The 25,697-nt window shown below is 43.0% G+C and overlaps 1 protein-coding gene across 4 annotated transcripts in view; it reads right to left on the reverse strand.

Moving 5' to 3' along the window:
• Nucleotides 1-25,697, reverse strand: part of PCDH11X (protocadherin 11 X-linked) — a 1,094,905-nt gene that overhangs the window by 924,747 nt on the left and 144,461 nt on the right. For 3 of the 4 annotated variants that reach the window (XM_030574956.1, XM_030574957.1, XM_030574960.1), the window contains 2 exons: nt 13,947-13,994; nt 6,691-9,177 (listed from right to left, as the gene is read on the reverse strand). In XM_030574956.1, coding sequence (XP_030430816.1) covers nt 6,691-9,177; nt 13,947-13,994 — 2,535 coding nt within the window. The remainder of the gene's footprint in view (nt 1-6,690; nt 9,178-13,946; nt 13,995-25,697) is intronic. The other variant, XM_030574959.1, reaches the window with a different exon arrangement.

A 25,697-nucleotide genomic window follows, 5' to 3' on the forward strand; every position in this document is an offset into this window, starting at 1 on the left:
CAGCAAGCGGTAATAACAATGGGAAGATTGGTTTCGCTGAGGTCTATCCGAGTCAGTAAACAGTGCCAGCGCGCTTTTAAACATCCAAAGGCACATTCTACCACCGTTCTGCACTTGCTCAGCCTATAGTTGAACAGCTCCTGACTACAATCCAGGCTGCCTATGGACGGCTTCATGAGACATGGCATTAAGGGGTAGGCTGGGTCCCCAAGGATATTTATAGGCAGTTCAACATCCCCAACGGTTATTTTCTGGTTTGGGAAGAAAGTCCCTTGCTGCAGCTTTTGAAACAGACCAGAGTTCCTAAAGATGCAAGCATCATGTACCTTTCCCAGCCATCCCACGTTGATGTTGGTGAAACATCCTTTGTGGTGCTTGCAGCACCATTGAAAAGTACCCCTTTCGGTTTATGTACTTGCTGGCTTGGTGCTCCGGTGCCAAGATAGGGATCTTGATTCCATCTATCGTCCCACCACAGTTAGGGAATCCCATTGCAGCAAAGTCATCCACTATGACCTGCACATTTCCCAGAGTCACTACCCTTGATAGCAGCAGCTCTTTGATTGCATTGGCTACTTGGATCACAGCAGCCTCCACCGTAGATTTGCCGACTCCAAACTGATGCCCGACTGACCGGTAGCAGTCTGGTGTTGCAAGCTTCCACAGGGCTACCACCACTTGCGTGTGAGTTGTGAGGACTGCTCTCATCTTGGTATTCTTGTGCTTCAGGGCAGGGGAAAGCAATTCACAAATTTCCATGAAAGTGCCCTTATGCATGCCAAAGTTTCGTAGCCACTGGGAATCGTCCCAGACACGCAACACTATGTGGTCCCACCAGTCTGTGCTTGTTTCTCAGGTCCAGAATCGGCGTTCCATGGCTAGAACCTGCCCCATTAACAGCATGATGTCCACATTGCCAGGGCCTGTACTTTGAGAGAAGTCTGTGTCCATGTCTTCATCACCCTCGTCACTGCGCTGCCATCACCTCCTTGCCTGGTTTTGCTTTTGCAGGTTCTGGTTCTGCTTTTGCAGGTTCTGGTTCTGCATATACTGCAGGATCATGGGTGTGATGTTTACAGTGATCATAATTGCAGCAGTGATCTGAGCAGGCTCTATGCTTGCAGTGCTATGGCGTCTGCGCTGAAAAAAGGCGCAAAACGATTGTCTGCTATTGCTCTGACTGAAGGAGGGGTGACTCACGACATGGCTTACAGGGTTGACTTACAGGGTTGTCACACAGAATGGCCCCCTCAAAGATTGAATTCACAACTCTGGGTTTAGCAGGCCAATGCTCAAACCACTAAACTATCCCTCCCCCCACTATTCATGGAAAGATGGAGGGAGTGGGGAGCAAATGAATACAAAACAAATCTGGTCTCTTTACTGTTTTGATCCACTCCATCTCTCTTATACATCTCAGGCTGGCAGCAGACGGTGCAGTATGACTGCTAGCCATTGTCGTCTCCCATTTATGTCCAGGTGCCCCTGGCTGACCTCACTGAGGCCAGCCAGGAGCACACACATCTGCCCAGGCACCTTCAACCGACCTCACTGAGGTCAGCTAAAAGAGCACCCAGAAGACAATGATGAAGGCTACCAATCGTAAAGCACCATGTACTGCCAAAAGGTAATGAGCTGCTGCTGTGTAGCAATGCAGTACCACGTCTGGCAGCACCCAGGAGACAAACGGTGATGGTGAGCTGAGCGGGCTCCATGCTTGCCATGGTATGGAGTCTGCACGGGTAACCCAGGAAAAAAGGTGAGAAATGATGTATTGCTGTTGCTTTCACGGCTGGGGGTGGGGGGTCTAACTACATTTACCCAGAACCACCCGCGACAATGTTTTTTCCCATGAGGCATTGGGAGCTCAACCCAGAATTCCAATGAGTGGCGGAGACTGCAGAAACTGTGGGATAGCTACCCACAGTGCAATGCTCCAGAAGTCGATGCTAGCCTTGGTACTGTGGATGCATTCCGCCGAGTTAATGGTCTTAAGAGGGGACACACACAATCGACTGTATAAAATCGATTTCTAAAATATCAACTTCTATAAATTTGACCTAATTTCATAGTGTACCCATACCCTAACAGTCTCTTCACAGTCTATCACTTTGAAAAGCTTCTTTAGTACATGAATTTCTAATACTTCAGAAAAGAACACTTGCTATTCTACAAGTTTCCATGTATTTGTGGTCACTAGGATTGATGAAATAATTACTGTGAAATTACTTTTTAAAAAATTACATGGATTATCATTCTTTCTCTCCCCTCTCAAACACACATAAGAGGTATTACATAGGTATCATGCTTTTCCTTCTTCAGCCTTCTCGATCACTCCAGTAACATCCTCATTCCCTCCCCTTTTGGTGGTTCACGGCATCTTTGGCTGGTCCTGGTCTCTCTGATTCCTTCAGCGGTAGCAGCCCTGGGCTGGTTGTGCTATTTATTCACTTTTCCTTTTGGCCACTCAAGGTGTTTCAGTTTTTTCATGAAAAACCTTCAAATGCTCTCTTCTGTGTTTTCCCCTCTAATTATACATATATTTAGCACATCTCATCAAAACAAATACTACAAGTATTTTCCATCGTGTTAGAAATCAGTTAGACCAGTGTTCTTCAATTCAAGGCCTGAGAGCCACGGGTGGCTCTCATGGACCCTAAGTGTGGCTCCCTGTCGATTGCGCTCTCCAGCGACAGTGGAGCTACAGCTAAGACAGGCTCCCTGCTTGCCCTGGCCCCACGCCGCTCCTGGAAGCGGCCAGCACAACCCCATGGTTCCAGGAGGTGGGACAAAGGGGTGGGGGAGCAGAGGTCGCCGCACGCTACTCCTGCCTGTAAGCACTGTCCCCGCAGCTCCCATTGGCTGCGAACAAGGAACTTTGGCCAATGGGAGTTGTGGGGACAGTGCCTGTAGAGAGGGGCAGCATGCAGAGCCACATGCCCCTCCAAGGGCTGGAGGGGCACATTGGCCCCTTCCAGGACTGGTGTGAGGCCAGGGCCGCCCCCTTCCATGGGCAGGTTCTGAATAGCTCTTCCACTGCACAACCTGCGGCTTCCCAGAGCCAGCCCCCAATACCCCCTCCTACACCCCAAGCCCCTGCCTCAGCTCATAGCCCTCCCAGAGCCCACACTCCATACCTCCTGCTGCACCCCACACCCACTCCTGGAGCCGGAAGCCTATACCCCCTTCTGCATCCCAACATTCTGCCCCAGCCTGGAATCCCCTCCTGTACTCAAACTGCCTCCCAGAGCTTGCATTCCTCACTCCCTCCTGCACCCCAAGCCCCAGCCCTGAGCCCCCTCCAGAGCCTGCACTCCATACTGACTCCTGCACCCCATACTCCCACCTGGAGCCAGCAGCCCATACCCCCTCCTGCATCCGAACACTCTGCTCCAGCCTGGAGTCCCTTCCTGCACTCAAACTCCCTCCCAGAGCTTGCACCCCTCACCCACTGCTGCACTCCAAGCCCGTGCCCCAGCCCTGAGCCCCCTCCCAGAGCCAGCCTCCCTATACCTCCTTCTGTACCCCAAGTAATATTACCAATAACTGCAATATTACCATATCAACAAATAAAGAACTCAGAGTGTTCAACCGTCTGCGTCGGATTGATGCGGCTCTCACATTGAAGGTTTTTTGCCGAAGTGGCCCCCACTTCAAAAATAGTGAAGAGCACTGAATTAGACCAATCCAAGCAGTAACACAGAATCCAGGACCATTTTTTTAGCGTTGTAAAACCCAAACCAGGTTTTATTTGCTAAGATGGGCCAGGAGCCAAATTTTAAAGCTTTAGTGGGTCCATATACATGTTTTCAGTGATAGTTGAATTCTGTTTCAAATGAGGATGGTCAAACTAAAGGTGGGTTTTGTTTCATAATAACTGAGTGATATTTTGGTTTTGCAGAAACAAAACCAGAGACAGTTCTGATTAGAGACCCATTTATCCCAGCAACCTGAAATTTGGGAGGGAAAACTGAATAAATAATTTTGTTCCTTCTCTAGTCATGCTTCAGAGAGCTTTCTGTTTGTAAACTGATGCATTGCAATAACTACTAGTGCCGGGATAAAGCACATTTTTTTCACAATTTGGAAACATTTATTCTTTATTTTTAAACACTAGAGCATTTGAGTTTCTAATGTAACCTACTCTCCATCAGGTCTCAGCTCTGTCTACAGCTTTTTGCAAAATCAGTGAATGCATGAAGCAACAGTTGCATTAATCTCAAACATGCCATTCATCTCTGAGGTTGGAAGAAGGGTGAAGAGCATGACAACTAAAGTACTGTGCTGCTATAAGAAGCTTTTCTTTAGAGTTTATTTAGATTTTTTTAGTTTTTTTTAAGTCTCTCCACTCGCTAATAGAACTAACTGATAACTTCAAATTATCCTGTCTTGAGTCACTCACTTTTATCCAATTCACATTCTTAAATGGAAATAAGGCCATTTCATATATAAGAGACAGAGTCTTTCATTATTAGGACCAAATTTAACTGTTTAAAACTATCTATTAGAACTGTAGACCAATAGTTAATTTGGTTCTCTTTACTTTTCTTAAAAATATGATTCCCTTTATGTAATAAAATCTAACACAAAGGCCAGTTAACTCCTTTCTTGTTTCAATACTTTTATAGGTTCATTAAAAAATTGTTCATATTTTGTTAAGTAATGAGAGCATTAATTTCAACATTTAAAGGAAACGCTGTTTGCAAGTCAATGTACAAGACTTTATACGATATGCTGTTAAAGTTTCCCCAGCTCAGTGTTCATTGCCAGGACACAAACAAAGTTAAGTCTAAAGGAGGAGGACTGCAGATTCAAACAAAATTAATACCATAATCCCAATTTGTGCTAATGTTTCATTATACTCATATTCACAGAACTGCCTTGAAATAATTTCAGGGGTGAGGAATACTCCAGAGGCAATGTGCTTTTCTGCACCATCATGGGAGTAGGAGTGCTCTGACAGCAGTTCACACAGGCTAGAAGAACAGTGAATGAGAGTACCTATATTTCCGTGCACCCATCCCTGACAAAGGAATTGCCTTCCATTCCTTTCTAACAGCCCTCTCGGGCAGATGGTTGGATGGTTCCAGAGGTTGCCACATGCCTAGCTGTCTCTGCTAGGGGGAAGGTGACAGAATGTAAGGCCCTTGAGCAGGTAATGGTGGATTCTTTCAGCTCACAGGGCCTGAGCCAAAGCACCCTGAATTTAATGGAAAAACTCCCACTGATTTCAGTGGGATCTGGATCAGGCCCGAACAGGTGCCGAGAAAACAACCTTCAAGTTCCAGAGTAAAATCAACACACACACACACTTCTTCTATTGCCTGGTTTAAATTCAAAATTAATTCACTCAAATAGCTTCAACAGAAGACATTCAAATCTTTAACAAGATATTAACCCCTCCCCACTATTATCTCTGCTATCTTAGAAATATGAAGAAATCCTTTTCTATTCCATTTTCTATTAATGTCTCTCAGCAAAAGATAATGCTTTGTACAGAGCAGGGATTTTGTCTACCTCACAGACTGGTGTTAAAAATAAGAAAGTAGAAGAAAAAGCAGTGGCAATCTTTGTATGCTGTAGATATGCAGTTTGAATGAGAACATTTCTTCAGGCCCCCTTTACTTTCACCACATTGTTAACAAAATTGTCTACAGAAAAGTAAATCAAACCTATGGATCTGATCCTTAGCTAGGGTCAATCATCAAAGCACCACTAAGGCCTACACAGAGTTACCCTAGCTGAGGATCTGTTCTTGTACAGAAATAATTGAAGTGAATCCCATTTTATCACCACAAATATTTTATTAACTTATTTTCCTGCATAGATACCTCATGACTAACTCAGATAAAAACATGGGAGTTTTCTTTGTACTGAGGATAGGCTACTGATGGAAGAAAGACTCAGATAAATAACAAACCCTTATCACAAATGCATTAACGCAGCTTTCCAGAATCTGGATTCAATTCTGTTGTGGTTCCCATTGCTTTAATAAGCTTTTATTAATGTCTTATAATGTCTCTATGATCTGTACTTGGGCATGAAGGTAACAAAGTGAGGACAATGCTTGTGATGCTTCTAAATTTCCCCACTGGCTTCTTTACTGCTTTATATTGTTGATTATGTCAGCCAGTCAGCTTTTTAGTACCCTGCATGGTAGGGTATGTTTCTAGTCTGAAAATGGCACTCAACCTCTCAGTAAAAAAAAAATCTTTCCTGTTTTTGAGAGACCTTGAGGTACAGCTCTGTTCAAATGAAGGCTCCAATTCTAGACTCCATTAGCATTAAGAACCACTTATCAGATGCTGCAAAGCTTTATTGCTTTCCACCTGGCCTAGATTACTTAGATTCCTGAGCATACAATACTAGCGAGGACAGTGCTACAACCTCTCTTTGTTTTACAGAGCTGCACAGCTAAATACTATGTTAATGCAGGAAGTACCATACTGCCATCTACAGACAGGAATATCCCCTAATATAATCATTCAGTACTAAATTTTCCCACAGCCAAGAGTCACTTTATTCTAATTTTCTCCTTTTAAAATTGATGAATCACAAACTGTTTACATTGCAATATCTCAGCCAAGCATGAACTTTCAGGCTTTTAATCTTTATAGACAAAGTTATTCTGCAGATCTTAGAGGTACAGACAGAGAAAGAGAGAGTGAGCAGCTAGAAACTTTGTATTACCTGTCTGGTGTGGATGGGGCCTGGGGTCTTGAAGCCACCTTGACAGCTGCATTCGGAGACACTATACGGGTCCGAGCTGCTTGAGGAGCACTTGGAGAGCGAGTCACAACCCACCACAAAGGTGTTATCCAGAGGCAGTTCTTGAATGACATGGTGCTTCTTAGGGGGCACAGGAGTCTCGGGTTTAATTTGAAAGGTGGGCTGTGGAGAGGCAGACTTGTAATGCTTTGCTAAATCTGGGCTGTCAGGCTTAAATGTGGTTGGTGTGGTGGCCCAGTTATATTTTCCCATAGTCTGTTCTTCTAGCTCTACGGGAATGTCTAAAGTGCCATTTATATGCTCATGGGCAGGATCATCGGGCTTAGATTCTTCAATTGTCACAAAGTTGAGAAGGAGGCTTTTAGGAGAGCGCTTCTTTTTCTTCTTCTTCTTCTTGATCTGTCGGTTCTCCTGGTTTGGGGAGACCCATTCCCCACTCTGCTTGCTTTTTTGGACAACCTTGTGCCGGGGTGTCTGACGGCATCGTACCAGAGCAGTGACAAAAATGACCAAGATGACTGTCATGGTGCCTGCAATTATAGCAATGATGATTTTGACATAGTCATTGGTCTGTGGGGTTATCTCACCATCCCCAACATTCTGGCCCACTGGTGTTTCCATATTTCTGCGCACCAGCTCCTGCACATATGAACCATTGGTGATGGTCTCATTTACAAATAAATGCACCAGTGCTATGGTATAGAGAGACTCTGGCTGTCCTAAATCATTGACTTTTATCGCCAGCCTGTGTAAGCCATGATCTGCTGTGATTACCTTCTCTTTCAAAGTAATGTTGCCTGTTAACTGATCAATTGTAAACAAACTTCTCGAATTCCCACCTATAATGCTGTAGCGGAGCTCTGCATTCATCCCTGTATCATTGTCAACTGCAAAGACTTTAGTCACCACAGATCCTGGATTGGTGGCTGTGGGAATCAACTCATAGGAGTAGTTGGATGAAGGGATGACGAAAACTGGCCTGTTGTCATTCACATCAACTACATTTATGGTCACTTTGGCAGTGGAAGAGCGTTGCACTCTTCCTCCATCGATAGCCTTCACCTGGAAAGTGTAAGAACCTTGTTGCTCTCTATCAAATGTAATATTGGGTCTTATTACACCAGTAAGTGGATCGATAATGAAATTCTCTCTGCCATTTAATATAGAGAGAGTAACTGCAGCATTCTCTCCAGAGTCAGCGTCAGTAACTGTGATAAGCCCCACGGTGCCATACATGGGGAGGTTTTCTGGCACATAGAAATTGTATTCATTATGGGTAAAAGCAGGGCTGTTGTCATTCTGGTCCAGAACTGATAGTGTCACAGTAGCATTGGTCTGCAGTGGTGGCATCCCATTATCCTTAGCCAGTACAGTGAAGGAGTACCTGTCCTGCTTTTCCCTGTCCAACTTTCTCACTACTGTCAGAACTCCTGTGCGGCGATCCAGGTTGAAAATGGCGGGTGCATCTGAACCCAGCATATAGCTGATCTCAGCATTGCGTCCACTGTCTGCATCTGTGGCACTGATCTTGGTCAGCTGGGTCCCAGGAGCATTGTTCTCAGGTATGGAAAGTCCTATGACAGGCTGTGTAAAAACTGGGGCATTGTCATTCTCATCTTTGATTTTGATCAGCAGCATTGCAGACTGATTCAAGGGAGGTTTCCCTGAATCAGAGGCCACTATTTTAATGGCATATTCTCGCGTAGCCTCATAGTCTAGAAATGTGGCAGTCTCCAACAGAAACTGATTATCAAATACTGGCTTTAACCTAAAAGGGACATCATGGTCTGTGAAGCAGGTAACTTTTCCATTCAGATCAGCATCCTTGTCCATTACTGTAATCAGGGCAATTTTTGTATTGAGTGGTGCTTTCTCAGACAGGAGCACAGTCCCATTCACTGGATTGATGATGTATCTTGTGTCTATGGATGGGACATTATCGTTAATATCGGTGATATTTACTGTCACTGTTGCCCTTGATGGAATTGAGCTGCCATCACTTGCCAAAACAGTTAACTTGTGTACGGGTGACTCCTCTCTGTCCAGTGGTTCCTTAATTGTGATGAGGCCAGTGGTGTTATCTAAGGCAAAGAGCCTTTTGGCCAGACTGGAGATCTGATTGCTGAAAAAGAAGTGGATCTGTGCATTTGAACCCAGATCAGCATCAGTGGCATGGAGCTGAGAAACTGAGGTGCCTACTGGAGCATTTTCTGGAATGCTAACTTCAATGTCATTTTCCTTAAACACTGGGCGATTGTCATTCACATCAGTAACTGTTACTTGTAGGATGGCTGTACTGGATCTCGGAGGTGTTCCACCATCTTCAACTTTAATCTTCATCACATATGTGTCTTTCTGCTCCCTGTCCAGGATCTGCTGGACTATCAGCTGTGGCCACTTGTCCCCCTCAGGTGTTTCAATTATATCAAGTCCAAATACATTTTGACCCTAGAAGACACAGAAAAGGGAACAATTTTTATTATGAAAATATATTACAAATAGATAGACATCTTTATTGTACACATGGGATCCCATGAAAATACCTTTATAGGTGTATTTATACTGCTAGATTAAGCCTTTAGCCTTTGCCTTGAGCACAGAGCTGGTCGTACCGTGCCTATCTAGTAGCAGGCCTGAGCAGGAATGGTGTTTCAGAGCATCAAGATTCCTTTTACAGCTCCAGCTCAAATTACTGCAACTCCTGAAAACATGTGGCTTACTTCCTATTTTACACGTAGGCGAGGGGTGGAGGGGAGAGAGATGCCAAGGCTCAACATCAGACCCCATGCTCCCAGAGGGGCAGGATCCACGGAACTAAGGGTGTGCCCCACAACAAGCCAGGACCCGAGATTTGGGGAGGGCAAGCAAAAGGATAGGGGGAATTAATCCCCAGTTCAGCAGAGCAAGACACGGGTACAATCTGTACCATTTAGAGAAAAGAAAAACTACACCATATTGAAAAGGGGATTACCACATAATTTAAGATTCAAGTGGCACAGTCACAACTGAGACATGTTAGGTTATTAGAAATACATGAAAATCAGGAAGAATTATTCCCCTTTTCATCTATGTATGTATCAATCACTATGTATTTCATATTTGCTGTGAAAAATACATTCCAAGTGTGAAAATAAGATGTTTTTTCTTATCACAGGACTATTACATTTACACACTGAGTAATAAGATCCTGTAACAGGGTTTGTTGAACACTTCATGCCCTTCTTACAGCAAGTAATGCATTTATATGTGCAGATACTTTAAAAACACAGCTTTTCCTTAGATTACGGGATGGACAGAGCAGTCTAAAGTAATGTGCTGTTCTGCAGGTGGGAGACTGGAGTCCGATTCCCAGTGCTGGTATCTCTCTAGGCCAGCAGATGCTGGGACTCTTGCAAACGGAGCATACACATCCCCGAAGGAGAAGGAATTGATTAGCAATGATCAACAGCAATCTCTCTGACTGATGAAGAGTGGTATTGACAGATTCCAAAGGGAATCCTGACAGCATTATCTCCCCAGAAGGATGGGGGCCATAATGCAGGCATTGAAAATAGGTATGTAACATGGGTGAAAATGGGGCTCAGTGAGGCTCAGATAGGATAGTGGGGCACGGAACAGTTAGGATTTTATATATGTATGTATTTGTTTTTAAGAACATTAAACTCTCGTTATACCTGTCATGTTTATCGTCAGAAACCGTGCTGCGGACCTAGCTCTTGCTATACTCATGATGGGACTGGTTCTGTCACCCTTACTGACACTGAGTAGTAACTTACTGCATGAGTATTTTCATTGACTTTAATGTGTCTACTCAGCAAGCAGCTAGTAAGCATGAGTAAGGGTGGCAGAATTGGGCCTGCTATTATTTTATTTATTCATTTTAATTTATACACGAATTGCTAAAAGATCATCTCTCTATGGCTCTAGATTCTGCCAATAAAATTTACAAAAACAACTGTTAGTTTAATTTACAACTAACATTAACCAGATGTAAAAATGAAACATCAGCTCTTCCCATCTACATCCTCATGACACCCCCACCCATCACCAAAGTTTAGGGGGATGAGATAGAATAGGCGTCAGCAACCTTTGGCATGCGGCTTGCCAGGGTAAGCACCCTGGCGGGCCAGGCTGGTTTGTTTAACTGCCGTGTCTGCAGGTTCACCGCTCCAGGAAAATGGGGGCGGTGGGAAGTGGCGGTCAGTACATCCTTCATCCCGTGTGGCAGGTAAACAAACCAGCTCGGCCTGCCAGGGGGCTTACCCTGGCAAGTCGCGTGCCAAAGGTTGCCGACCCCTGAGATAGACTTGGCAGTGTGCACTACAAATCACGCAATTTAGGGTATTTAAGACCCTGCATGGAAGAGGGGCTTCCAGTGTGGAGGATTCCACATTTGCAATGGTTAGTAAAAAGCATGACTACACTGTACCCTGCTACCTACAATTAAATCAGTACTTATATGGGCCTAATCCTGCCTTTGTGCATCTTCCATTGTCATCAACAGTACCAGGGCTCTTGCAGATTAGGGCGGAATATGACTCTATCCATTGCAGCAACCATTTCCTTTGTGGCAAAGCTGCAATATCTCCATTTCAAGTAAAATAACCCAACTCTTTATCCCTTGTACTGTGTCTGTCACCCCAACAAGTAATGACCTGTGACAATCTATAGCAGAAATGTGTATTGGAAAACAGATCTTAAAAGTTATGAAAACAAATGTAGATCTTGCTTTTTGCACTGGAAGATGAGTGAAGATGCCAACCCTGCTAATCGTGTCCGACTCAAGTTCTATATCCTTTAATTTCTAAAGCAGCGACCCCATGACAGACCTTCTCTTTATTAAAGACAAGTGAATATTCTCCCTCAGTGATAGGATTATCATTAGTGGATTACTGCAGGCAACCGTGCTAGCAGTTGTTTAATTTGGACTAAGGTTCTTATTTGTTGCACAAATGCTGAATTAAATAAACTGCTCTTTCAACACTGATTTCCACAAAAGCCTAGTAAGAGTGGGGAAAAAAAATCAGCTTTCCTTCCGTTCTTTATTTGCACACAAGCTGACAGATGTGCATTGATTATTCTGTCATTAGCTCCTGCAACTACAACAAACACTATATACAGACTTCTAATTCATGAAACTTCATACCCAATTTAGCTTTTCTTTAACTATCACATATGACAAGAGACACATTTTTCATTATAGCATATGATTTTGGCTTAAACGTAGAACTTCAGTTCCCGGTCACTAGCAGTAAACTGCTAGGGAAACAGCAAAAAATCCAACACAAATTAGAATCTTTACTGAAAATATCAGCATTTTAGCAAAATGTTTTATGCAAAATTGATACCATATAGACTGGGATTAATTAAATTCAGATTTCTATAGAAATTATTCTAAAAAATACCAAATATAATAGAGAACTAGCTCTTCTATGCAAATTTTAAACTGATCTACAGCAACACACAGAACATTACATTCCTGTTATATTAGGGTATGTCTACACAGCTGCCAGGAGCAAGTCTCACAACCTTGGTTGCCAGACTTTTGCTAATAGGTCTCGTGCTGGTGCTCTGAAAATAACAACGTGGAAGTTCCAGCTTCAGAACTTCAGAGTCCAAGACCGAACATAAAAGCAATGTCTACAGCTATTTTTAGTGCACTGGCACGGGCCCTGCCACCGCATCTGTTGACCCCAGCAGCTGTGTAACCATACCCTCATAGATTAATTTTAAAATGGTAAAGACAAGTTATTGTTCTCCATTAAATCCCAGGGGATAAGATCTTTCCATATGAGGTGTAGATTCTTATACTCATCTTTTCCTTCCATCCCTTTTGTTGTCAAAGTGATAGCAGTGAATAGTTAGGTTATGGCCTAATCACATATATCTAATGATTCCACCCTTCTGGCAGAATTCCTCAGAAACATCCTATAGAAAATTTTAGAGAATTATGTCCCTGCCATAGAATTCTTTAGGTTGTTTTAAAAAAAACAAACACCTACAGAAAGGATGTCAGTCTATAAATTTCATAGATTTTTAAAAGTAGTATCTATAAAACCATAGTAGTTTCATTCCACTTAAATGGTAAAGGGCTTGTCCATAAAGAGAATAGTGTTTTCTTATACATTTTTAAATATCTTAAGGGTCACTATGCTGACACAACTCATGCACAGCTGTAGTAGATGCCTTTTGTAATTACAATAATAACTTTAATACTCACAAAAAAGTATAAATACACACAAAGCCTAGCTTAGGATGCCTAGGGTCAAAGGCATATATAAAATTGGGCAAAGTACGTACGTGGCAGTAAAGCCAGTCAAATTGACAATTAATGCAGATTTTTTTTAACAGACCAATTCAAGCAAACCTATTGGTACGTATTGTTGAAATGAATAAGAATAGGGACTGTGCCATTAAATACATACTTTAACACACCTATCGTGAGGATGGAAAACTCTCCCATTTTAAATAGTCTTTGAAAAATGATGAAACATTCAACAACAAAAGGAACTATGAAGCTCTGACCAAGTCCTACATGAGTAAAGCAATTTAGAATTAAGAGTGATAATCCAGGCTGAGCTATCAGCTTTAACTCTCACCAAACAAACACAGAGGATGAAATTCTGGCTCCACCAAAGCTAATGGGAACATTGGCACTGACTTCAAGAGGTCAGGATTTCACCCACAGGGCTAGATTCCGACACTCTTATTAACAAACCTGTCCCACTGCATCACTGGGATTATTCCTGGTGTTGGTGCTACTCAACAGCAGCAAAGGTATCTGAATTTAGCTCATAAGAAAAATATAATAGAAAGTTAGCACATATAAAGTATTGTTCACCTTCAAAGTGCTTTACAAACCAGTACTTTTAAAACTGGGAAGTATTGTCCCAATTTTTTGATGTGAGTAACAAAGGAATAGTTAAATTATCTCATTTTAAGACATGCTAAGCACTGTAACTCCCAAGCTTCTCTTTCCAGAGCCAGGATTAGCATCAAGGAGCTCTTGGCTCAGACCATGAGACTCTCTCTCTCTCTCTCAAAAGAACAGCACAGTGATATGCACTTAAGCAAAGGTATCAGCTCAGATTTTCAGCTTAAACTCTGCTTCCTTACAATATAAGACCATTCACTTCACTGGAGTCATGCATTACATTGTGAGGTTCCTGTAATTACAAATCGGTATTTTTGTTGAAAGAACTCCCTGCCATATTTACCTGATCATTCGTAATGGATCCAAATGTCCTTTTCGGTGCTGTTTTGGGCTGTCATGTAAATACAAAATTAGAAAAATTTTTAAAATGTGTAACATTGAAGTAGACTTGTAAATACACAACTCTTCAAACACAGACACTCAACACAGTGAAGTGGAACAGCTCTTTCAGTGCTACAACAGGCTAGCATGCTGGGACAGTAGACAGGGCTCCTAGGGTCCATTCCTGTACAAACTTACTTCTGGCCTATGTGATTCTGCAGTATCACAAGCTGTCTCATTGAACTCAATGGGATTCAGATTCTGGAGTAAGAGCTAAGCCTAGCAGAAAATATTTGCATGATTGGGCTCTTAGTTGGCAGATTACTGACTGGATGAACTGGAAAAGCAAAGCCATGGGTCAGTGCAGGCGCCATTAACATGGCCTGCTGTGGCCAAGACGACTCAGGAAATTAAGTTTGCAAACCAATAAATGGATAGACAGTAACAGCTCCATTGGATGCTGATAAACTGATAGACTACAATGGTTTCTTAAATAAATAAAGCCCAAACCCCCCACTATGGTAAAAAAATTCACATTAAAAATGTACAATACTGTGTGATGCATAGCACTTTGGATTTTAAAAGGGAATCAGTGTTTGTGATTATTGTTGAGACCATCAGAGAGTTAAGGGGTAGATCCTGTAAGGTGCATGGTGTGCTTATATTTCACTGAAGGAGAACGCTCAGCACCTTACAGAATCAGGTTCTCATTGGCAAGAAGGCCTTGTTTCTGCAGACATGTTTAACTTAAGGCAATTTACTCACAGTGCATAAAATTAACCATATTTTAACAGGTTGAGGACCTAAAACTTTTTAGCAGATTGTACAAATGACAACATCTATACAGAATGTATATAAGAAATATTCAAAGTGGTAATAAAATATACAATGAGCAAGTAGGCCCATACAGTTTAACCATTCTAAAATGCAAGAACCTACCATACAAAACACTTGTGGTTAGATAATCCTGGCATCAAACAGTGAATCAGACATAATGGTTTCCTGACTCCTTGATACAAAATTATTTTAAACAGATAAGTCATTTGCAATAATAATACTTTAATAAGAAAATCTTCAATATATAAGCACCTTGCATCCACATGATCCTAAAGTGCTTTAAGAACCTTCCCCTGAAATAGCTCAGCTGTTTGCTGGCTGATGAACATTTCAGGTATAGCCAAGAAGGAAACACTTGCACTTCTTTGAACATACAAGGTAGGTCCCAATGTTCTGTTGTTGCCAAGAGAATTCCTATGGAACACTGTAGCACAGCAGGTGCAGTCAAGAATGAGCCAAGAGAAAGGATTACAGTAACACAGACACAAGATTTGCAATGCAAAATTATATAGGAGCTGCAAAATGGGACAGATTAGTTTTCAGATTTTGTTTTTTAAAAGCATGCATTTTTCTTTCAAGCTTGACACTTTGAATGTGAAACGTGTAAATATCCACAGCAAAGTTAAACCCACTAAATACAGAGTTACTATAGATAATAAGTAAATACTAGCACATTCAGAACCATGGTAGCAGGAATGCCGCAGCTCTAATGAAAAGGAATACAGGTCTCCGGTCTGCTGTCACAATGTGTGATTCAGATTTGTATTCATTCTGAAAGATTCTGCTGCATTATGCTTCTCTGTCATTTAATGCACACCGACTTTCCGCTTTCCTTTCTGCAATACTGCATGCAACTTAGGTTCCACAGGAGGGTGGGGGGGGGAACGAGTGTGGTGTACACATACTAAAAGACAGCAAGATGGCCTCAAAGAAGAAACTGAAATTAGAGATCTGTGAAATATTTGCAACACAAACAGAAATCCACAGGAAATTTGCCTGCTGTTGGGTTCCATTATAAACTTGTTGAAACTCAAGCAAGGTTTGTCAGAACATCTGCTGAGGTTAAAGTACTGAGGCCCGGTTTCAAGTAAACTTGTGTAAATGCATGGTTTTGTATCAATACTATGCACAGTTGCTGTTTCATATGCTGTTGATGTAAATCCTGCAAAATATAACAACAATCTATACTAAGTTTTGCTTAGACAGTCAAACCCAAAACTCAAAAGTGGAACTTGGAGGCTCTGAATTTCCATAAATCTAAGCTAAAGGAAATGCCTGTACAAGAACCTGTATGTAAATATGTTCAGCTCCTTGCCTAAAACTGTATAAATATGAAAAATCCAAGGGCAAAATCCATTTGGTGGAATACAAATTTATCAATGAACTTACAAGTGCCTAAGTATTTCTCAACCTCAGTTTATGGTTTTAAAAGAGCGACCCTAGCTGTAAAGCACAAGCAAAGATTTCCTATCCATACACTCAAAGCCTAACTATTTACATTATAACAATAGCGAGCATAATACTAGGCAGGGACTCAACACAAAGTACGGATAAGGAACTATTATTTCAAAAGGGAGAGAAAGTAAGAAATACAATGGGCAAGTCATCAGAGAATCAGTAAGTGGTCCAAAGTATTGTAATCTGAACAAAAAGGAGGTTTAGGGGGAATACACAAGCACTGAATTGCTTGGGAAGCTAAATTTAATGTTATTGCAGAAAGACTGAGAGTAATGTCTCTTGCTGTTCCTTACCACCACAGGGCAGTCTGTCCTTTCTCTTCAGAACTCTTCCCAACTTTGATTTCCTCAAATCTCCGTTGGATTTGACTTCTCTGACAATTTTATCCATAAAGCTGTCTCATATTTCCTGAGCTAGTGAAAGCTGATGAATGTTCTTTGACCCAACTGTGAACAGGAAAAGGTCTAGCACACAGAATAATTGCCTTCCATGCCCTCATATAAGTTCTTTACACATGAGTTTAGCAAAACATACTAGCAGTTTCCTTAAATTTAAGCTTTATACTGAAGATGACAAATGTCAGTACAGTTGTCCTGACATGAAGGTGTCATTAGCAGTTCTATGGCCCAACTAAGCCCTGACAAGCCTCTCTTCACCATTCATGTTAGGGGTGCTGTAGTGATGGTTAACAAGACAGATTTCCAGTTTTGGCATAGGAACTGTATCTTCCCATATTACAAGTTGTCCTATAGCAAAGTAGGCAATATAGTAACAACCTAAGTTTGTGTAACAATACTGCAAATCATGTATTTTTCAGGTTCTCTCTTATCCTGGGTTACCAGGGCTGCCACTTTTAACAGTTTTCCCTCCAACATAAATTCTCTGCATCACACTATTATGATGCTTGTACTGTGGTATCAGCACACTGCTTCATCTCATCAGGATGTAAAGTCATGATAGCATGAAATAATTTGAAGGTCACTTGAGTGGTTCTGCAAACTTAGCTCAAATGGACTCCTATCTAGGTGCATCACCAAAGCAGCCAAGTATCTCACAAGCATTAATTAATGTATCCCCACAATACTCTGAGGTAAGGAAGTATTACTACTCCCATTTTAAAGATGGGCTCCTGAGATAGAGAGAGTACATCACTTGTCCAACATCATGCAAAAAGTCCATGGCACATCCAAAAATTGAACCCGCTCTCTTGACAACCACTCCAAGGCCTTAAACTCAAAATCATACTTCTTTTAAGGACAGTTTCCCCAGAACAGGGACAGGTAACAAATATAGGTAGGAGAACTAGAAAAGTGGATTCTCTTCCACATCACATCCCATTATACATGTTGAGAGACATACACACACACTCTGCTGAACAGGAGATTGATTAAGTACATGATGGACAGTTTAAGGTATTGAATATGACTGAGCATTGTTCTAAATGCTTCCATTTTTCCATAGCCTAACGGAGGGTTTCAGAGACATTTCCTGTCCCAGCAATTTTCCACTTCTTTGTAATGGCACTAGGATTTTATACAGGGAAGAAAGGATTTAGGGTTTACGTTAGGTATCTCATTGTTCTTTATTACAAACTTGAACTTTTATGATAGCATATTCTACATGTCACACCATTATAGATTTGATGCATTTGCCAGTTAAGGTTAACAGGGACCAAAGAACCAATCATCTGTAAATACATGATTACACATTTCATGGATATCACTTACCAACACATAATTGTGGTTCAGGAAGTGTCAGGAAGAAAGCAATTCTGGGTACTCTCTCAACTAGACCTAAATAAAGAGCCCATTCTGCTTTGGTCACCAGAACAAGGCACCTTGAGATTCTAAATTTTAGAGTTATTGGATGACCAGGAGTTTGAGCAATGTGGACCTGCAAAACACCCTATTCCTTCCCTTCTCTGTAACCAGGGTAGTCTGTCAGGAAGAAGCCAATTCAGACTGACATCCATTTGTTCACAGAAAAACAAAGGCAACTGTGTTCCTTACCTTAAAACAGATTCTGCTCAGCAAATTTACCACTTCCATCCGTTTCAATGGGAACTGAGGATGATGGACACGTGGCTTTAGAGAGACAAGACAGATGAGGTAATATTTATTGGACCAACATCTGTTGGCTAGAGGGACAAGCTTACGAGCTATTACAGACTTTTCCTCAGGCCATGTCTACATCTAAAATTTTGCAGCGCTGGTTGTTACAGCTGTATTAGTACAGCTGTATAGGGCCAGCGCTGCAGAGTGGCCACACTTACAGCAACCAGCGCTGCAAGTGGTGTTAGATGTGGCCACACTGCAGCGCTGTTGGGCGGCTTCAAGGGGGGGTCGGGGAACGCGAGAGCAAACCGGGAAAGGAGACCAGCTTCGCCGCGGTTTGCTCTCGCGTTCCCCGAACCCCCCTGCAAACCGCAGGGAAGGAGACCTGCTTGCTCGGGGGTTCGGGGAACGAGAGAGCAAACCGGGAAAGGAGACCAGCTTCGCCGCGGTTTGCTCTCGCGTTCCCCGAACCACCCTGCAAACCGCAGGGAAGGAGACCTGCTTGCTCGGGGGTTCGGGGAACGAGAGAGCAAACCGGGAAAGGAGACCAGCTTCGCCGCGGTTTGCTCTCGCGTTCCCCGAACCACCCTGCAAACCGCAGGGAAGGAGACCTGCTTGCTCGGGGGTTCGGGGAACGAGAGAGCAAACCGGGAAAGGAGACCAGCTTCGCTGCGGTTTGCTCTCGCGTTCCCCGAACCACCCTGCAAACCGCAGGGAAGGAGACCTGCTTGCTCGGGGGTTCGGGGAACGAGAGAGCAAACCGGGAAAGGAGACCAGCTTCGCCGCGGTTTGCTCTCGCGTTCCCCGAACCACCCTGCAAACCGCAGGGAAGGAGACCTGCTTGCTCGGGGTTCGGGGAACGCGAGAGCAAACCGGGGAAGGAGACCTGCTTGATTACCAGAGGCTTCCTCAGGTATGCTGGGATACCTGCTTATTGCACGGAGGTCAAGAAAAGCGCTGGTAAGTGTCTATACTTGATTACCAGCGCTGGATCACCAGCGCTGGATCCTCTACACCCGAGACAAAACGGGAGTACGGCCAGCGCTGCAAACAGGGAGTTGCAGCGCTAGTGGTGCCCTGCAGATGTGTACACCTCCTAAGTTGCAGCGCTGTAACTCCCTCACCAGCGCTGCAACTTTCTGATGTAGACAAGCCCTCAGCTTTTTGAGCTCTATGTAGCTCTAAAGCTTGTCTCTCTCACCAACAGAAGTTAGTCCAATAAAAGATATTACCTCACTCACCTTGTCTCTCTAATATTCTGCGACAACACAGCTACAACAACACTGCATACATGTGGCTTTGGTTCATAAATCATGGAAAACAGAAACAAAAAGCCCCTTGACACTGTTGAAAATTAGTGCAAATATACAGAAATTCATACCCATTAAGTCTATACCTCAATCTCATTTCATTCCCTCCCCGCACTCTAAACAAATAACTGAAGGAAATATGCACATGCCTCCCAAATTTTCTTTTAAGAGACAGAAACTTTACTCAGTTATATAGGTGCAAAAAATAAATTTGAACCTCTGAGTTTGTATTTATACAATAAAGTTCTTTCGCATCATATCTTTTGCATCATATCTTGTAAGCCAAAGTGGTTGAAACTTTTGCTTCTTGATTGTATTGTTTACTTTTAGGAAAAATCTTGATAAAATCTTTGTGTGGGTTACATGGGTAACACAAACACAGACGCCTTAGGGTAAAAACTGCTGAAATACATATGATGGTAAGACCTTCCAAAACTTTTGTTCTTTGCCGGGATTTGTAAACTCAAATAGAAAATTTGTGTTGAACATTGAACTCCTCAGGGGATCATTTCTACTTCTGAGACAAAAGAGATGCTTTTCAAAAAAAAAAGTTATCCTTTTTTGTATTGTTCTGGGAAAGACATAGCTTAGCCACCTTACTAAAATTTGAAAGGTGCTTGACATATGCATGTACAAGATGCCACTTCACTGCCTATTTCAAGGTAATAAATAACCCTGCACTTTCATAGTTATAAATCTGGTACAGTTGCCCAGAAGAAGCATCTAGTGCCAGTAAGTACTAAAAATAGTTTCAGAGATTGGATTCTAAAACTGATTTAAAAGAGGCTGTTTACTGTGTTGATCAGGGAATGCTGGGGATAGAGCATAAATCTGTTTCTGAACTTTTCTGGTGCTTGATTTATCAGGAAACCAACCTGACGCCTCCTTTCCCCGCCTCCAATTTCCCTATTGTCACTCATTGGTATATATCTGAATCAATACAACCAAAGCATGAGTTCCAAAAAGATAAAATATTTCCATTCTGTACTGTGACAGGGCCATTCTGGAAGTAAACAATGAAAAAAAAATGACAGTATACCGTATAAATTTAGTGAAAACTACAATATATATATCTTCATTTTGCTAAGTATCATCTTTTAGCAATTTGTGATATTACTGAAAGTACCTTTCTTGTGACTTGATTAGGATTAAAAATCCTAGGATGAAAAGAATATTTTAAGTACACAATTTACTCCTGAGGGAATTCTGTGGCAAAAAAAAATAAAATTCTGCACCAAAAAATTAAAAATTATGTGCACAATATTTTAAAATTCTGCAAAATTCTGCAAATTTTGTCAGTAAATAAATGTGATTCTAACATGGCAGTGAGGAGCACAAATCACTGGCTGCATTGAGGTGGGAGATCACCCTGAAGCCCTCAGTTCCCCCGATACAGACACTCAGCAGTGTAGGGAGATGGGACACAGTGGGGAGGTATGGGTGTGGGGGAGTTGGGTGCTGGGGGAGTGAGGCTTGATGAGGTGTGGGGGGTCCAGGTGCACCTGGTAGGGGATCAGTGGGGTGGGGATCTGGGAGTGGGGGTTCATCAGAGGGGTCCAGGTGCAGGGAGGTAGGGTTTGTCAGGGTGAAGGTTCGATGGGCGTGTTTTATGGGGGAGCCTCAGCTGCTGTCAAGGGGAGGCTACATGCTGGGCTCCCGCTTCCCATCACAATTCCCCTATTCCCTTCTCTTCTCCATTCCCCCTCCCCTCACTCCCACATTCCCCTCCCCCTGCCCTATTCCACCCCCTTTCCTTCCCCACTGCCTCTTCCCCACACCCCCTCACCCACCTCATCCCTCATTTTCCCCACCCCCCCTTACCCAGCCCCACCATGGGCACTCACTGTTGCATGGAATAGAAAACAGGAAGGCTTCCAGCACACAGAAGAGGAGCACGACTAGCACTAGGACCCAGGAGGTAGCATCCAGCTGCAGAATCAGGATATTGGGGGGAGGGATAGCTCAGTGGTTTGAGCATTGGCCTGCTAAACCCAGGATTGTGAGGTCAGTCCTTGAGGGGGCCATTTGGGGATTGGTTCTGCTTTGAGCAGGGGGTTGAACTAGATGATCTCTTGAGGTCCCTTCCATCCTAATAATCTATGATTCTATGATATTTCTACACTATGGGATTATTCCAATTTTACAGAAACCGTTTTTAAAACAGATTATATAAAGTCAAGTGCATGCAGCCACACTAAACACATTAATTTGGCGGTGTGCATCCATGTACCGAGGCTAGCATCGATTTCTGGAGCGCTGCACTGTGGGTAGCTATTCCATAGTTTCCGCAGTCTGCCCCGCCCATTGGAATTCTGGGTTGAGATCCCAATGCATGATGGGGCAAAAACAGTGTCGCGGGTGATTCTGGGTAAATGTCGTCACTCAATCCATCCTCCGTGAAAGCAACAGCAGACAATCATTTAGCGCCCTTTTCCCTGGATCTCCCTGGAAGACGCCATAGCATGGCAACCACGGAGCCCGTTTAGCCTTTTGTCATTGTCACCATATGTGTACTGGATGCTGCTGACAGACACAGTACTGCACTGCTACACAGCAGCATTCATTTGCCTTTGCAAGCTGGCAGAGATGGTTACCAGCCCTAATGCACCATCTGCTGCTTTGGAAATTGGCGATGATGGTTACCAGTCCTTTTGTACCGTCTATTGCTAGAAATTGGCGATGATGGTTACCAGTCCTTTTGTACCATCTGCTGCTGTCATGGGTGCTCCTGGCTAGCCTCACTGAGGTCGGCCGGGGGTCCACGGACAAAAATGGGAATGACTCCCCGGGTCACTCCCTTCTTTATGTTTTGTCTAAAAATAGAGTCAGTCCTGCCTAGAATATGGGGCAAGTCTACTTGACAACCAGAGAGCACAGCCACTCCGGGTCAGAGCTCCAGATATCCGGCAGAAATGATGAGCTGCATGCCATTCTATGGGGTGCCCCTGCAACAACCCCACCCGTTGCTACACTCCTCCCACTCCTGGGCTACCGTGGCAGTGTCCCCCCATTTGCAGGATGAAGTAATAAAGAATGCAGGAATAAGAAACACTGACTTAGTGAGATAAAATGAGGGGGAGGCAGCCTTCAGCTGCTATGATAGTCCAGGCAGTACAGAATCTTCATTAAACATGAAAGGTGGGGGGGGGGGGAAGAGCTCAGCCTCCAGCTGCTATGATGAGGATGGTTACCAAGCCTTTTGCACCGTCTGCCTCTCCAGGAGAAACTTAAAGAAGGGAATGACTGGGAGTCATTCCCATTTTTGCCCAGGCGCCCCCTGCCGACCTCACCAAGGCCAGCCAAGAGCACTCACAGGATGATGAGGACGGTTTTCAACCATTTTGTACCGTCTGCCATCAGGAAAGGAAGGGGAGGGGATGCTGCTGTTCAGCGCCACAGCACCGTGTCTACAAGCAGCATGCAGTAGACATACAGTGACATTGAAAAAAGGCGAGAAATGATTTTTTTCTCTTTTCTTTCATGGGGCTAGGGGGCAAACTGACGACTATATCCCGGACAATGTGTTCGACCCTTCAGGCATTGGGAGCTCAGCCAAGAGTGCAATGCTTTTCTGAGACTACGGGGACCTTGGGATAGCTGGAGTCCTCAGTACCCCCTCCCTCCCTCCATGAGTGTCCATTTGATTCTTTGGCTTTCCGTTACGCTTGTCATGCAGCACTGTCTTGAGTCCCTGCTGTGGCCTCTGTCTGGAGATTTTTTCAAATGCTTTGGCATTTTGTCTTCTGGAACAGAGCTCTGATAGAACAGATTTGTCTCCTCATAAAGATCCAGTATCTCCCGTACAGTCCATGCTGATCAGCGCTCCACGCTGGGCAAACAGGAAATGAAATTCAAAAGTTTGCGGGGTTTTTCCTGTCTACCTGGCCAATGTATCCGAGTTCAGATTGCTGTCCAGAGCAGTCACAATGGTGCACTGTGGAATAGCGCCTGGAGGCCAATACTGTCGAATTGCGGCCACACTAACCCTAACCTGACATGGCAATACCAATTTCAGCACTACTCCCCTTGTCGGGGAGGAGTACAGATATCGGTAATAAGAGCCCTTTATAGCAAAATAAAAGACTTCGTTGTGTGGATGGGGGCAGGGTTAATTCGGTTTAACGCCGCTAAATTTGGTATAAATGCGTAGTGTAGACCAGGCCTCAGTATAGTGGAGACACAGCTTTCTTCAGCTGGGCAGCTCTGTGCTTGCAGAATGGGTGGCGGAAAGTGACATGTAAGTTCATGTGCCCCCCCCCAATGCTTTGCCTCTGTTTGGAGGGGGGGAATCCCCCCAAAAAACTGCACCCATGGTCGTCCCCAGCGCACAGATTCCCTTTGCTTCTCTGTTATTTTCTGCAGGGAAACACAGGAAATTTGCAGAGTGGGTGGTGTTTTCTGCAGGTGTGCAGTCCCACAGAATCCCCTAGGAGTAAAAATTTGATAGGTAAATACATAAACATACTCAATACTATACATCACCTAAATGTGTCCCATTTCCAAGGCATCTATTACAACAACATAAACTGATGAATGGCATTTTCTGTTTGTTTGGGGGGGGTTTGGCTAAGAAACCAGACTCCTACAAATGTTCTCATTTGTGTTTAAGTGTGTGTGTTTTATTTTTTATATTGTCTTAAATATCCCTGCTAGTGATCTAAGTGCATCCAATTTCTCCCTTCCCTTAGAAACAGCAAAAATGATGCAAAAATCTAAGCAATCTAGTCTGTTCTTGGATTACACCCTGTATTATATACTTTAGAGATTTCTGCCCCAAATTTTATATATTTCAGATCATCGATTTTCACTATGAGGAAGGAAAGTAAACAAAAATATCTTTTTTCACAGATCCATCAAGATGTCTTATTGGGTATTATTGTCACTTTTTCCCATTCTCTTCCTTTACCTTTGGTCATCTGTTTATAACTTCTGCTACATGTGTCCTCTTGACTTTAGACTGTCATCTCTGAGGCAGGTCTTTGTTTTGGTAGATGCATGATATATTTGTCAGCACTTAAAAATAATGAATTGAAAAATAGTTATTTTAGAAGACTAATGACCAATTTGCAGGAATGAAAACCGCACCTTTCAGTAGGCAGCTTTTACAACCTGCTCTAAAGCACAGCCTCAGAGTTTACCCTCTTCCTGAACCTTGGCTTTAACAGCTATAAGCTTGTCTTCCATGCAGTTAACTCAAGTAATAACATAAGTGTTTTCCCTAACTCAACTCCTGTCCATATTCGAAAACCCTTCACTGTGGTCATGCTTTTAACTTGAGCTGCTTGGCCTGTCAAGCTACAGCATCAGTTAGCACAACTTGTCAGTTGCCAACATGACCATTCCGTTGCATGGACATAGTCTAGGTCCACTCAAGTGCCACTAATCCTCCAATGCCTTCCCACAATTCCCATTGTGTGAGAGGCAAAATCCATTTCCTCAGCTCATGCATTATAAAGTGTTATATGAAAACCAGCTGCTGGATAGGTCATTCGTCCTGCTTACAGATTTAAGACTCCACTCCCATCTCCATTTAGCTCTACCATGCAAAAATTGGTCCATCGGGCCGTATGCACAGGAATGCAGAGAAGAATGTGAATCTGAATGAAATGGTTTTTGACATTCAGTATTATGGCTTTCAGTAAAGGAATGAAATCCACAATAAATGATTGAACATGAATCTAATAACGGAAACAATAAACTTCCAGTAGCCAATGCATTGTTAAGGTTTTTCCTTATTATGCTCTTACACATGATCAGTTTAGTTCCAACCACTGCCCAGAAGGGAAAGCCAACCAATCATTTCACAACAAACTGCATATTAAAACAGCTCTCCATGTTCAGGTTTGCTGATTTCAGAGGCAGAGAACAAAGTATGCTATCACCTCATACATACCCTTTGATATGTAATGACAATCTTGCAAACTGATATGTGTCAAGTATTGCATTACAGTAATAAAATAAGTTATTATCTCAAACACATTTCTCATAGATAAATTAATTCTATAAAGCCCTTTGCTCTAACATACTGGGGAGAAATGAAACAAAGGAAAGAAA

The sequence above is a fragment of the Gopherus evgoodei genome, chromosome 9 (assembly GCF_007399415.2).
Source record: "Gopherus evgoodei ecotype Sinaloan lineage chromosome 9, rGopEvg1_v1.p, whole genome shotgun sequence".
NCBI lineage: Eukaryota > Metazoa > Chordata > Testudines > Testudinidae > Gopherus > Gopherus evgoodei.